Source organism: Podarcis vaucheri (genome assembly GCF_965113315.1).
Source record: "Podarcis vaucheri genome assembly, chromosome: Z".
Taxonomy (NCBI): Eukaryota; Metazoa; Chordata; class Lepidosauria; order Squamata; family Lacertidae; genus Podarcis; species Podarcis vaucheri.
In genome coordinates this window covers 19,034,169-19,047,765 of record NC_138758.1, presented here as the reverse complement: position 1 = coordinate 19,047,765, position 13,597 = coordinate 19,034,169, and the positions used below count along the sequence as shown (strand labels likewise).

Below are 13,597 nucleotides of genomic sequence, written 5' to 3'. Positions count from 1 at the left end.
ATTTCATTTGTTTATTTTTTTACCTGCTAAGCAGATTGGGGTAGCGGTTTCTATTGCCGTGCCTTTTTTAAATCTGCTGGATCTTCCTAGCATTTCAGTTCCAGAGTTTTATTCTGCCTTGTGTTGTATTTCTGAAGTTCCATTTCAATTGCAAGCAGCCCTGGGGACATGGGAGCGCTGGAGGTGTGGGGTACAAACGTGGGAAGAAAAGTAACGTGGAACAAACCTAGCAAAGACCTCTCGCTTCCTCTCACTGCCAGTGTGTCTCTTCTGTGTCCACAGTGGCGGAAGTACCACAGCTCCCATGAGGTCAGCAAGCAGGAGAGCCGGTCGGGCTCCACGAAGGAGCATGGCAGCCCCCGTGCCAAGCGCAAGCGCCGGAAGGCGTCTCCAGGGCATCATGGGCACAGCTGCGAAGAAGGTACAGGAGCCGGGTCTGGGCTCTGGCAATTGCCTTTCCTAAAAGTGTCCAACATCCATGGAAGACTCTCCTACTCTGGGTCTCTCTCTGCTGGGCACAGCCCATCTTTGCCTACCTCTTGAGAGAGGGATCGAAATGGGAGTGAGCCCCCCTTAAAGGGCAGAGCTGCTACCTGCAGTGTGAGGGGTTTCTGTCCATCCTCTCTGGGGTATATGAGGCCCGTTCTCTGAATTTGTGGCTTGCTTCCTTAAAATACAGTAGCGTACCTAGCATTTTCCTTTCTTGTGAGGAAGCAAAATACGTGTAATCAAAGGTTTAACAAACATCAAGCCTATTAGACAACTTAGATGTAGGTTTTTATTTTATTTTATTGCAATTCCCTCTACCTCAGTTTTTGTTTGTGCAACCACGGCCTGTTGAGCTGGGCATGAGAGTGCAAGCTGATGATAATGCAAATCGGAACACAACTGTCCTTTGGGTTTTGCACTTGTTCAAATTTTGCAATACAGATCATAGCTAAAAATAAATAAATAAAGATTTGGGGGGGTACCAAAATACGTTTTACATGTGTATTTTAGGTGGGCAGGAAGGGCGGGATAGAAATGAAAATTTTAAAGCATATTTTCCAATTAATGTGGAAGTGGGACGGAGCAGACTGAACGACTGAACCCATGCACAGTTTGATCTGTTTTTCCCTAATCTCGAGTTGTGTGTCTGAAAACCCCCTTTTGGGTTTGTGGGCTCACTTTCCCAGCTTCACACCTGCTGGTGGCTGAGATCTCCTCTGGGGTGGGGGCAGGACGGAGGATGCACAGCTTCCCTGGACCAATAGTTTTATTTTTCCAGATGGCAGTTTAGTTTTCAGAGCTCTCTTCTTTTTTCTTTTCTTTCCCCCCAACCAAACAATCCTCCTCAGCTTTTGTTGAGAAGAAATCAAAGAACAGTTTCCGGGACTTCATTCCTGTGGTGCTGAGCAGCCGGACACGCAGCCAGACAGGTGAGTGGCTGATTCCTTTGACCTGGGGGGGGGGACCTGGCTTTTTTTCAGGGGGCTGTGGTCCGTCTGAAACGTATGCTTGTGTGTTGTGTGAAATCTTCTTAGCTTAGCTGCCTCGGTCCCCCAGTCCCTAAGCAACCATGCAGAAAGAGACAAGCAATATCTGTGCTTTGGGTCAATTTAATTTTGAAACCAAGTGTGCAGGTTTTTGAGTTGCACAGGTCTCTTCCTCAGAGTGAATTTTGAAGAAAAATCAGCATCTGGATTTGCTAATTGTTTTGTTGTTGTTACTTGTGAAATGAATTATATATTAGGGGATTCTGAGAGGGAAAATTGGGCACAAAAGAGGGAGCTGTTGCTAAAGCTGAGGTCCCGAGGTGTAGTGCTTAATTCTGATTGAAGAGCGGGGGGGTCCTTTCCTTTCCTTCTTCCTGTAGGGGGCATGGGAGGCTCTTCTGCTAACATGTTGGAGGAGTGTGGCCAGGAGATTCTACCGCCGGTGGAAGAGGAAGAAGAGAATGTCGAGGGAGAGGATGAGCTCGCCCTGAGGCATCGCAGGCTGAGAAAATCCCACCGCCTCTCCCCCCACTCCAGCTGCAAAGACGGAGAGCGGTCGCGGTCAGAGAAGAGCAGTTTCCACTCGCGCAAGAGTCAGGGGATGCCGTGGCAAGTGGACGCCACTCGGCAGTTGTGGAGCCGCAAGGAGGCGGAGGAGGAGAGCGGCCACATCAAGAGGAAGAAGAGGAGGAGGCAGAAAAGCTGGAAGTACCAGACTGGAGAGTACTTGATAGAGCGGGAGAAAGAGGAGCACACGAGCTGTTGCCATAAGCGGCGGAAAATGAAAGCAGGTAGCGAAGGGGAGCCACCAGGAACAGCATGGGGCATGGCTGCAGCGCAGGGATCCTTAAGGCGGCAGCCCTTGGTGCAACTTCTGCGCTGTCAGGCTAGTGGTACTTGGCCCTGTGGCAGCTTCACATTTAACAGTTCACTTAGTCGCCATGGGCAACCAGGAATCCCATGCAGGCGAGTGAGTGGGCTCGCAAAGGAGGCATGTACCTTTCTGCCTCTCCTCTGCCAACCTGCTTGGCAGAATGCAATTCTTAAAGAAAGCACAGCCCATGTTTCTTGCTGGCCGTGGGGCAGGCTGGTAAATAAAAAACACAAATTTGTGGGCTGAGCCAGTCCATGCCAATCCCTGTGACTGGGAGGGTTGTAAGGGGCAGAGAGGGAAACATTGTACATCCTGTGTGCCCCCGCTGCTCACAGTGGTTGCCAGCACTCTTAGTTTGCCCACCATGTTTCTGTGCATGTGCAGTAGTAATAGCCCATGGAAACAGTGTGAACCTGGGACAGGCGGTCTCCCTTCCTTGGGTCTTCTGAGGTTTTGCCAAGCATTGACCATTCATTTTGAACCATGTGGTGCAGTCTGAAGTTTGTCATCCTGCACCAAGTGCTGCACAAAGTGCACACAGCTCTGCCTGTGCCTGAAGCACCCCTGGTGGATACCCATCCAACTTCACTTCCCTAGAGCTTGTCCAAAATAGACCTCGCCAGCGTCTTAGCCTGCTTATTTGTTGTTGAACGGCTGTTAAGTCTGTGGAGTGCCCTTTGAACAACTTATGCTGCAGCCGTCTCCTCCCTAGAATTTAAAAGGCAGTGCTTTACCAGAGAGGAAATAACAAGCAATTGTCCCTCTCCTTTCTGGCATCTTTTTTTAAGAAACAAAAACAAAAACAAAACCCTTTTAGGCCATTGGAAAGAAGAGGGACAATTGCTCTTGCAGGCTTGCCAAATTAATCCTGCTGTCGGCTGCAGGAAGGCGTCCCTCTTCAGTCCTGAGTGAGGACAAGTCTTCCGTAGTGGCACGGAGCAAGGCACAACTGTCCAGTTTGTCAGCTGTGGTAGCCACCAGGGGGCGGCTGCTTCGGCTTGGGCTTTGCTAGCAGGGGTGGAAAAAGCTGTGGAGTGCTTTGCGAAGAGCTTAAAGGCCTGGAAGCCTTAAGGGAGGACAGGGCCGCATGTATTGTGGGAAAGCTCATTAAGCAGGAGGAAACTACGTATAACTTCAAGCACAGCTTCCCTTTGGGGCGATTGTGGACGTCTGCAGTATATCTAACGGCGTGTGCTGCCAGTGGTGGGTCCGTCCACCAGTCTGCTTCTCTCTTCGTCCTCGTTTGTATGCTAATTCTTTGCTTCTGGTCAAAGGTATCAGTTTCCCAGAATCCTTTGCTTTTGCAGTTCTCTGGCCCTCTGGTCCATCTTCCTTTCAAGTTGTTACCAAAGGATCATGTACATCGATGGCATAATAATAAATGCAATAAAGCTACGGAACTCACTGCCACGGTAATGTGGCAGTGGCTCAGAATAGAAGGGGGCTAGGGAAATAGGTGCAGAAGTTGTGACGTTAGTGCCGTTTCAGTTGGCTAAAATGGGAGCAGTTGCTTAGCAGCACTCCATAGACTGAGGATGCTGGACAGCTTCCTCTGGCGTACCCACGGCTGGCTGACGGTATGCAAGGGGAGCTAACCAAGAAGCTTGCCCTGAAGCCTCTGCTGTTCCTTTCTTTTTCTACTTCCCACTTCTGTTTGCATGTTCGGGAGCTGATTCTGAGGCTAGGCTGCCTCCCGGAAGGGCTTCACAGGGATGTCTGCATTTGAGCCTCCTTTGTTCTGTTTAATCCCCCTCTGGCTTGCCTTGCAGACTTCAGGTACCGAAAGCACAAGGATGCTGTGCCGAGCAAAGGCTCAGACCTGTGTTTGAGGAGCAGGCTTTCCCCAACCCTCCAAGGACGCCTGGACTTTCACAACGGATTCCTCTTGGATCACCCCGACTCGGCTCCCATCCAGGATGTGCTAGAGAAACCTTCTGGAAAACGCAAATGCAAAACCAAACACCTCTCAGGCGTCTGTGAAGAGGGGAAGGTACAGTATTGCTTAGGAGGTGCTGGAGTTGATTTCGGGATAGGGTTAGACGGGTGCTGCACCCAGGGCTCTGTGGGAGTCTGAGCTACAAAACCAGGCTCAATTGCCAGTTAAAAGGTTTAGCTAGCAGTTACTGGGAAATAACTTATCTCGGTTGCCTGGGGCCTTGGGAAGTTGCCACTTGGTATTGCATACCAAGGATGGGTAACCCATAACCCTCCTGGATGGGGTGGGAGGGAGCTGAAGTGCCACAGGCAGCATATCCCTGGTGTCAACAGTATTAATTTAAGCATAACAAAGAGTCTCATCTTGGTGTACAGCTGCTCCCTCACTTCCTATGAATGGATCTGCCAGCATTTTTCATTTTATTTTAAAGGGCTCTCAATATGATCAGAGCAGAAGCCAGTGTGTATGTATTCAGAACCCAGATTGGCAAACTTATCTGCCCTCCTATGCACAATGCAAAGGCAGAATGGATTACTGGGAGCCGAATCCAGCGTCTCAGTTTTCTTTTCTTTTTTTAAGATTTAACAAAATGTGAGTGATGCCTGTGAGATCCCAGGAAACTGGGCTAGTGCGGTGTTGGAGAGTGTGATTTACACTGCTGAGATTTCCGGACTTTCCATATTGTATATCATTTTCTGCCCTTCTCCACAGCTAGCAGAAGCAGAATTGAGTGTTCATACAAAAGTAAACGTGTTATTGATGTAAACTGTGACCTTGTGGAATGCAAGCTTTTTTTGCATATTTTTTTTTTAGAAGTTCAGAATTCTTCTTCGCTTAGCCCTGTTCTGACACTACTCTTCCTCCTCCCCAATCATTCTCTGTGTTCCGTTTTTTTTTTTAAAAAGGCCAAGGCACGCCTGAGCCAGTCCAAGACACGCTCTCCAAAGAAAGCTCGGGAACCCTGCTTGTTGAACAAGTCCCGGCAGCACAAATCAGAAAGATCCCCCGAGCCCCCCGCAGCCCCGCCGGTGCCCCCTGAAGCTCGCCGACTGATTGTGAACAAGAATGCCGGGGAGACACTGCTGCAGAGAGCAGCCCGGCTTGGCTATAAGGTGGGTGCCAGTTCTTGCAGGGGGCGGGGCGGGGCGGGGCAGATAGATAAACAGCAGGAGACAAGTGCTGCCATTGTTTACTAATCTTGGTTGGGGGTTCTTTCGACAGGATGTGGTGATGTACTGCCTGCAGAAGGAAAACAACGATGTCAACCACAGGGACAACGCAGGCTACACAGCCCTGCACGAGGCCTGCGCTCGCGGCTGGGTGGACATCCTGCAGCTCTTGCTGGAGCATGGTGCAAACGTGAACTGCAGTGCACAGGATGGCACCAGGCAAGTCCACTGCTGCTGAGGAACCACAGTTGCCAGGGGCATGGCCAGGGGCTAAGAGGTCTGCTGATTCTGGGCCTCATTTGGCCCGTTTTAGCTTCTGGATCTGTAACATTGACGAGTTAAGCCAGTGAAAGCTGCTGTGGTGCAGTACTTAAGAGTGTCAGATTTAGGGCAGAGGAGAGCCAGGTTCCATTGCCAACTCTGCCACTCTCTGGGCAATCTTGGACCAGCCATACCCTTTTTCATGAGGGTAAGGAGATGGGGGAGACCACGTAAACTTCCTTGAGATCCTTGGGAGGAAAGGTGGGGTGGCAATTAAATAAATAAATGCAACCTACTTTGTCCATGTGCTCTAAGAGGGACATCTTGCACTGAATTTCAGCCAGTTCTGCAGGTTGAGAACTGTCTGCTGAAGTGGAGCTACTCTCTATTTAAAAATCCCTGCACATAGAAAAATAGCATGCTAGGGAGAAGGCTCAGCAAGAATCCCTCCGCAGTCTTGAAAGCAGGCCAGGCCAGGCCGCACCCCATTAGAAAAACACGATGGATGGGCTGTCTAATGCACTCACCTACCCTGAGGGGCAGCGGTTCTGCAATGTCCCGAGCCCAAAGTGGCGGTGCCTGGATCTTTTATCGAGTAATTCTGGGGACTAAATTGTTGTCCCGCGTACTTGAAAGGCATGTGCTTTGCCATTGAGCTGTGGCTCCGTCATGTCTGGTACTTCTTTAAATCCTTGCAGCTCGGGATAATTATTTATTAATAATATGGTCGTTGCTCAGTTACCAAGGGCAGGCCAGCAGTGGACATTTCTCCATATTCATTTCTCCCTATTTAAAATATGTAGCAGAGTATACCAAATGGTATACTATGCGGCTACGGCAGCAAGGATCTTAATAGCTCAAAGATGGAAACAGGAAGAAACTCCAACAGTAGAGGAGTGGAGATGTAAATTAACAGAATATGCAGAGTTAGACAAGTTAACGGGAAAGATCAGATATATAAAAGATCAAGTGTTCGTCAGGGACTGGGGAAAATATGTAAACTATCTGGAAAACATCAGTGATGGACAAATAACGTTAAGGGGCTTTAGAGATGTACTGTGACAGACTAAGGTTATTGTATAAGGAAAATAGAGAACAAAATTGGACATAATGACAATATAAGGGATGAAACGTGTGACTCTACATATTTACTCCGTATGATTTGCGGCCAGGCTGAAGGAAGTCCCAAAAGAAAGAAATATGTTATGAAAAAAATATGAAAATAAGAATTTTGTGTGTTTTTTTCGCTGTGATTGAGACTTCTTGTTTTTGTTTTTTTTCTTTATATGTGTGTCTTTTTTTTGTTGATTTTCTGTGTGTGTTTGGTCTGTATGGAATAAAAATAAAAAGAATTTGAAAAAAAAAAAAAAAATATGTAGCAGAGCACAGGACCCTTCCACCCACCTCAGCATATTGTTTACGCTGGCTGGCTGAGGCTGGCTGGTTTTTCAGACGAGTCTCTCCCAGCCCTACCAGAAGCTCCTAGGGATTGAACCTGGGACCTCTTGTAGGCAAGCAGATGCTGAGCTTGCCGTCTGTCATTAACAGAAAGTACACAACACTTCACAAAGGCAAACAGGAGGGGTAGGGTCCCTTGCAGGTTCCTCAAGGGTTCCCTGATGGGGAAAGGCCAGGGAGGAATGGGTGAACCCTGCTCAGCTCCAGCCTTTGACTCTGTGAAATCCGATTTAAAACTCTTTGTCTCTTGGCAGGCCTGTCCATGACGCTGCAGCAAATGACAACTTGGAGATCATGTGGCTCCTGCTGTCTTACGGTGCCGACCCAACCCTGGCTACATATTCGGGGCAGACTGCCCTGAAGTTGGCCAGCAGCGAAAACATGAAAAATTTCCTTAATGGTAGGTTTCCTTTTGTCAAAGGTAAGGCAGCAATTTTACACACACCCCGGCCATTGGATACTAGATATGACGTGTGTCTTGCTGCAGTCGAAAATGCACATGGGTTTTGCAGGAAAAGTGGCTGATTTGCACTAAAGGACATCATTCTGCAGGATATAAGCATGCTTCTTTGGGTTGATTCTGGTGCATAGTTTTCCCTCTGAGGAGGGCTTTGGACGGATTCATGTTGGAGGGCTCTACCTTGAAAACATTAGACTAGAATCCTACATGAATATTTCTAGAAGGTACCCGTGAGCAAAATACGAAGATTTTTGCTCCATTAAAGGTGGATTTATGTGGATTTATCATAACATCACAATCTTTCATGGTAAATCCACATTGAATTATGCCTTTAATCCAGGGTTTCCCAAGCTTTGGTCTCCAGCTGTTTTTTGGACTACAATTCCCATCATCCCTGACCCACTGCTCCTACTAGCTTGGGGTGATGGGAGTTGTAGTCCAACAACAGCTGGAGGCACAAGTTTGGGAAATCCTGCTTTAATCAGTTTTTATGGCAAGGATTGTGGAACCTTCATCCTGCAGGCCAATTTTGGGTCCAGTTTGGCCCATGAGACCATTTCCCCTAAACTGTGCCCTCTCTGGTCAGTCACCTGACATCACTTTGATGGGTGGGTGAAATCAGTTGATGGGCTGTGCCTGCCTGTTCCCCACATGGAGCTGGTATGCTAAGCCAAAGCATCAGTATTTTAAGTGCCCTCCCATCACCTGATGAGAGACAGTTCAGTTCTGCTCCTTGCTGCTTCCTGGTGACTTTTTCCTTCCACGAGTTAACTTAAACAGGTGAGCAAGATTGCCTACTTAATGGTCACCTGATGGCAGATGGGTTGCCTCTGCCTACCTGTAAAAGTTCAGACACAAGGATAGGAAGAGATAAAATATCTGGCACACCAGGTCAAAAAGTCCCCCACCTTACTCTCTGGGAACCTTTCCTAAGCACCCGAAAACACATTGATGTCTCAGCTTCCTTTATTCCATTTTATCTTCTTGCAGATTACCTCTTGGATCTGCAGGGTCGAGCTGAAGGGGACCCCCATACAGCCTGGGATTTTTACAGCAGCACTATAGTAGGTGAGTAGACCCCACCTACCTCTTTTCCCTACTCCCTGGAACAACACATAGTGGAGCTGATCAGCTTCCCTCCATCCTTAGAGGCAGCATGTTTGGAGCAAGGGAATGAAGTGCAGGGCATTTTTTGATTGTTTCCCAAGCACTCTGTCTTTTGGTCTGAAACCACTTGCTCCTGCAGCGTACTGAGTGGAGGAGAAAGATCTTCAAAGATGTGTTTGAACCATTTTCTTCAAAAGGTGGGTGATTTTGCCCAGTTACTGCCCTTTGAAGAAACCGGTTTGGTTGCCCCTGTGGAAGAGCCTTCAAGCTCAAGACGTGTTGGTCTCACAAGCGCACCTTGGGATGTTTCCTCTGTTCTTTGTTCCTTTGCTGGTGCCTTCCCTTCTTCAACCTAGGCAGGGATAGGGAACCTGTGGCCTTCCAGGTGCTGCTTGACTTCCGCTTCCGTCATCCCTAACTGTTTGCTTGGACCGATGGGAGTTGGGAGTCCAGCAACATCTGGAGGGCCACAGGTTCCCTGTCCTTGCCCTAGTGGCAGCTCTGAGCAAGCAGCAGGCAGCAAGAGATGGGTGACTTTTGGCGTACCTTGTGCCAGAATTCCAGCCATTCTCTGTGGGAGAAAATAACCTGCTGCTCCTGTGCCTGAGGAAGTTGGCATTTTGCATCCTGAGAGTGGAGCAAGTGGGGAAATGAGTATGTATCTAGGACTGTTTGTCTTCTCTGTTTAAATGTGGGAAAGAGGAACCCAGCATTTTTGCATCCGTGCAGTCCAGAGGAGTTGAATTTTGTGCCTGCTGAAAGTAGCCTCCCCTCACCTGGTGCCTTCTAGATGCTGCATGATCCCAGCTCCCATCAACCCCAGCCATCACTGCTGACAGTCATGAGTAATGGGAGTTGTAGTCTAAAAACAACTGGAGGGCACCACATTGGAGAAGGTAGCTCTAAAGGACAAGGATTGAGCACTGTGCATGTTCCCTTATTATGCACAACTTATTCCACTGTTTGGGGGTTTTTTTGTCTGTCATTTATTCTAGCTTTGCTGATCCTGGGAGGGGCTGATGAGCTATGCACCCCAACCACTGGAAATCTTACTTTCTGACCTGAAACATCAGGAGACCCAGCTTACTTGCACTGCCAGATGTTTCTCTGCACCTAAAAAGGCTAGATGCATGGGGTTTTTCAAAACAGGAGCTGTCATTCTTGCAGAGCTACATTCCTCACCCAGCCTGAGCCTTCTGCACTCCTGCAGCATTGCAGCGTAACACAGCCCCATAGTGGTCTCTAAATTTCTATTGGCTTCTGCCAGCTGTTCCTCCAGGCATCTCCATGCTGGGCTTCTTTTGCAGCCCGTGGTTGGGTTGCTATGGCGATGGCTGTCCAGCAAGTGAACTGGGCACAGGGAAGGCTAGGGAGCAAGGTTGTGCGTGCAGAGTTCTTTGAGCCCGTGGCGTTTCCCCTCGCTCACCTCCCTCTCCCTCTCCATTTCCCGTATTCCTTGTTTCAGAGGGGAAAGATAAAATCGGCTGTGACCTTCTGCTCAACCCTCCCGGGAGCTCTGATCAGGAGGAAGATGAGCAGGACTCAGACCACCTCATGTTTGAGTTCTCCGACAAGCCGCTGCTCCCCTGCTACAACCTGGAAGTGTCTGTCTCCCGGGGGTGAGTAATGGCAGCATTTCCTTGTTGGGAGAGCTTGGGGAGTTTGTGAGAACGGGCCAAATTGTACCACCCCACTACTCCCTGGGAGAGCCCTGGAGTCCAAAGACCAGTGTCATTGGAAGGTGGTGAGCAGGAGGGACGGAAGGACCGGGTTTGTTGCAGACAACAGCTTTTGAGAGCCTTGGAGAAAGGATGAGCGAGACGTGCATTTGCTTGCAAGTCAACTTTCCCTTTCCTTCTCCAGCTCACACAGGCACAGCAAGGTTTTGCCAGCTTCTCAAGGAGGGGAGGGGCATTCAGAGAGCCTGCTGTGGCAAATGAGAGACTGGCAAACCATGACAAAATAACAGGCTTTGTGGTGGTGGTGGGGTACGTGATGCCTATTCTGCATATTAAGCGTGTAAGTGGTGGGAGCTCCGTGGTTCCAAAAGGACGGGGGTGGGGGCAGATAGGGTCGTGGCCAAGATTCTGCATCTGCAAAAGCACCATTCCAAACTGCTGGTGCTGCAGTCGTTACAATGCTGTGACCCAGATAAAGGATGCAAAGGAAGCAGATCTCAGAATGTCTTGTGCTTTTGCATCATTGGTTCTGATTTTTATTAGGCAGAAGCTGGGAGAGGGGTGGGGGAGGGCCGCACAGCAGAGAAACGAGCTACCCAGAAGTCTCACTACCTGACCCAAGACCTGCCTCCCTCTGCCCAGCCAACTGCTGAGATGTCAGTAGGGACAGGCTGTAGTGTATTCAAGCATAATGGGCACCCATGATGGTTAGAAGCATGGTCTTCAAAAACAAAGCACTACCATCCTTTTCACTTACTTGCACCAGGCAGTTGTGGCCCTGGGTGATGTGAGGTGGGTGCTAACGGCTGGGGAGAGAGGTTGCGTGGTGTTGCAGCGTGAGCACTTTTTAAATAAAAACACTTGAACAGTGTTTCCCAAACTTGGGTTTCCAGCTGTTTTCAGACCACAACTCACATCATCCCTAGCTAGCAGGATCAGTGGTCAGGGATGATGGGAATCATAGCCCCAAAACAGCTGCATACCCACGTTTGGGGAGACACGGCACTAGAAGATAGGGCAGTTGCTCTGAGTACATTAGGGATGGGGAACATGTGGCCCTTCCAGATGTCATTGAGCTCCAACTCCTGTTGGCCCCAGCCAGTTTGGCCAGTGAGAAGGATAATGGCAGTTGCGATCCAGCAACATATGGGGAAAATGGGCTTCCGTCAAGATGGGATGGTGTCGCTTATGCGTAGGTTTCAACCCTTGCATTTCAGCTTTTAGAACATTGACTGTAGGGGTGGGAGGGTGAGGGTGAAATGGAGAACAGGGGAGGGATGGGCACAGAGAGCATGTCCCTACTGACCACCGCGCTTCTCCCCTTTGCCCAGGCCCTGCAACTGGTTCCTCTTCTCGGACGTGCTGAAGCGGCTGAAGCTCTCGTCCCGCATCTTTCAGGCCCGCTTCCCACACTTCGAGGTGACCACCTTGCCCAAGGTGGAGTTCCAGCGCCAGGTGTCGTTGAGCCAGGTGCTGCCCCCTGAAGAAATCCAGGCGCACATGGCGCCCCCCTTGGCTCTGGGCGCTGCAGAGACAGTGGAGCTGGTGCGCCACGAGCCAGAGCTGGCTCGGCTGCTGGGCTCGGAGGTGATGTTGGAGGCCTGGAGCAGCTGACGGGGGGCTGGGCATTCCCCTCTGTCGGCGTCGGACTGCACTGCGAGGCAATAATTGGACCAAGGAGAGAAGGTGGCCTTCTCGCGGGCAGGGCTTCTGTCTGCCTGGTCCTCCCTGACGAACTGCAACGGGTGCTCACCGCCTGCCCTCCTACCTTCCCACCCACCCCGGGGGTAGGAAGCTGCCGTCCCCTGTGCCCTGGACTCTGCACTCCTTCACCTGCTGCAGGGCCTCGGTGGTTCGGAAGCCTCTCCATGGAACTGCATCTCTTTCCCCACCCCCAAGCTCTACCAGAGTATTTATTTAAATTAGTATTTAATTTGTGGTGTTCTTTTTCTTTTTTGTTCTTGCTAAGTCTGTATCACTGTGATTCGGGGGAGGGGGGGTGAGTGGAGAGACAGGGGACAACTTCCTGCAGCCACCATCGCCTCTGGGATTCCCCTGAGTGACTAAGCTGGGGATTCCTTTCTCCTCTCCTCCACGAAATAGCGAGAGGGAGGCTATTGTTTCTCCTCTCCTCTCTGTTTTAGAGACACCCAGCTACAGTAGGAGCCAACCTTCAGCCTCCACAATAAAATATTTGAGGAGCCAGGGCCCCCCAGAGTTGAGGAGCATAACCATTCAGATGGTGTGCGGTCATCAGGTCTTGTGAGCAGCTAAGCAAGGCGACACCTGCCCCCCCCCCCAGTACTTTATTCAAGTTAGCACCCCTGGTTGGGTGCATTTCTCTCCCTGCCCTTTTTATCATATTATTTTGTTTCTTATGTCCAGCCAGCCACTTTTTGAAACAGAATTATTATACAGCCAAAGGCACCTGTTGGTCTCAGCTATTTTATTTGCCCCCCACTCCCTCCTTATAATTTCATCCTTGTTCAGTCAGTTCAGCTGGCAAGGCAGTACGATCTTCAGTGGGGTGGGGGCAGCAGAGATAGAGAGAGAGGATCATTTGGAGGGTAGGGGGTGGGGGGTACAGCTTTATTGTACAGGTGCTAACAAGGACTGGACAATCTCTTATTATTTTGGCTAACTTCCCCTGCTCTGGGGAGGTTGTTTTGGGTGGTGACATTTTTGTTCTTTTGTGTTGTGTTCCCCCCCCCCCGCCCTTCCCCTCGGGGAGCTGCATTTCCTTGCACAGCCCCAAAATCAGTTTTGCAAGCAGGCTGCCTCTACTGGCCCCCTTCCTTGGAAAAAGCAAACAGCGTTCCCTTCTCTCCGCCCCCATCTCTCTTTTCCACCAAGGCTTTGGGCCTTTGGGGCGTGTGCTGCAGCTGCTGCTTTTTCTTCTTCTTCTTCTGATTTGTTTTAAGCAACGCTTTGGTGTCAAAAACACTTATGTACAGAAAAACCTGCATCAGGGCCTCAGTCTCCTGCCTCGTCTTTTGGGTCCAGCCTCTGTTACTCCTGAAGCCTGGTGGGCAGGGCAGGGGGGGGGGAGCAGCCCCATCACAGAAGCACTTCTGCTCCGAGGGGAAAACGAGTGTTATCCATATGCCATAATAGCTGCCTCTTCCACCCATTTTTGGCAGTGAGCTGTGCAGACCAAAGAAGGCTGTTAACAACTTCC

General features: G+C 49.9%; 1 protein-coding gene across 14 annotated transcripts in view; it reads left to right on the top strand.

The window, feature by feature from the left end:
* Nucleotides 1-13,390, top strand: part of BCORL1 (BCL6 corepressor like 1) — a 44,720-nt gene extending 31,330 nt beyond the window's left edge. For 13 of the 14 annotated variants that reach the window (XM_082208331.1, XM_082208337.1, XM_082208330.1 and 10 more), the window contains 10 exons: nt 283-421; nt 1,338-1,418; nt 1,856-2,266; nt 4,119-4,339; nt 5,191-5,397; nt 5,507-5,673; nt 7,428-7,573; nt 8,624-8,701; nt 10,206-10,359; nt 11,751-13,390. In XM_082208331.1, the coding sequence (XP_082064457.1) occupies nt 283-421; nt 1,338-1,418; nt 1,856-2,266; nt 4,119-4,339; nt 5,191-5,397; nt 5,507-5,673; nt 7,428-7,573; nt 8,624-8,701; nt 10,206-10,359; nt 11,751-12,033 (1,887 nt within the window). In that variant the 3' untranslated portion in view covers nt 12,034-13,390. The remainder of the gene's footprint in view (nt 1-282; nt 422-1,337; nt 1,419-1,855; nt 2,267-4,118; nt 4,340-5,190; nt 5,398-5,506; nt 5,674-7,427; nt 7,574-8,623; nt 8,702-10,205; nt 10,360-11,750) is intronic. The other variant, XM_082208333.1, reaches the window with a different exon arrangement.
* The last annotated feature ends 207 nt before the right edge of the window (nt 13,391-13,597 follow it).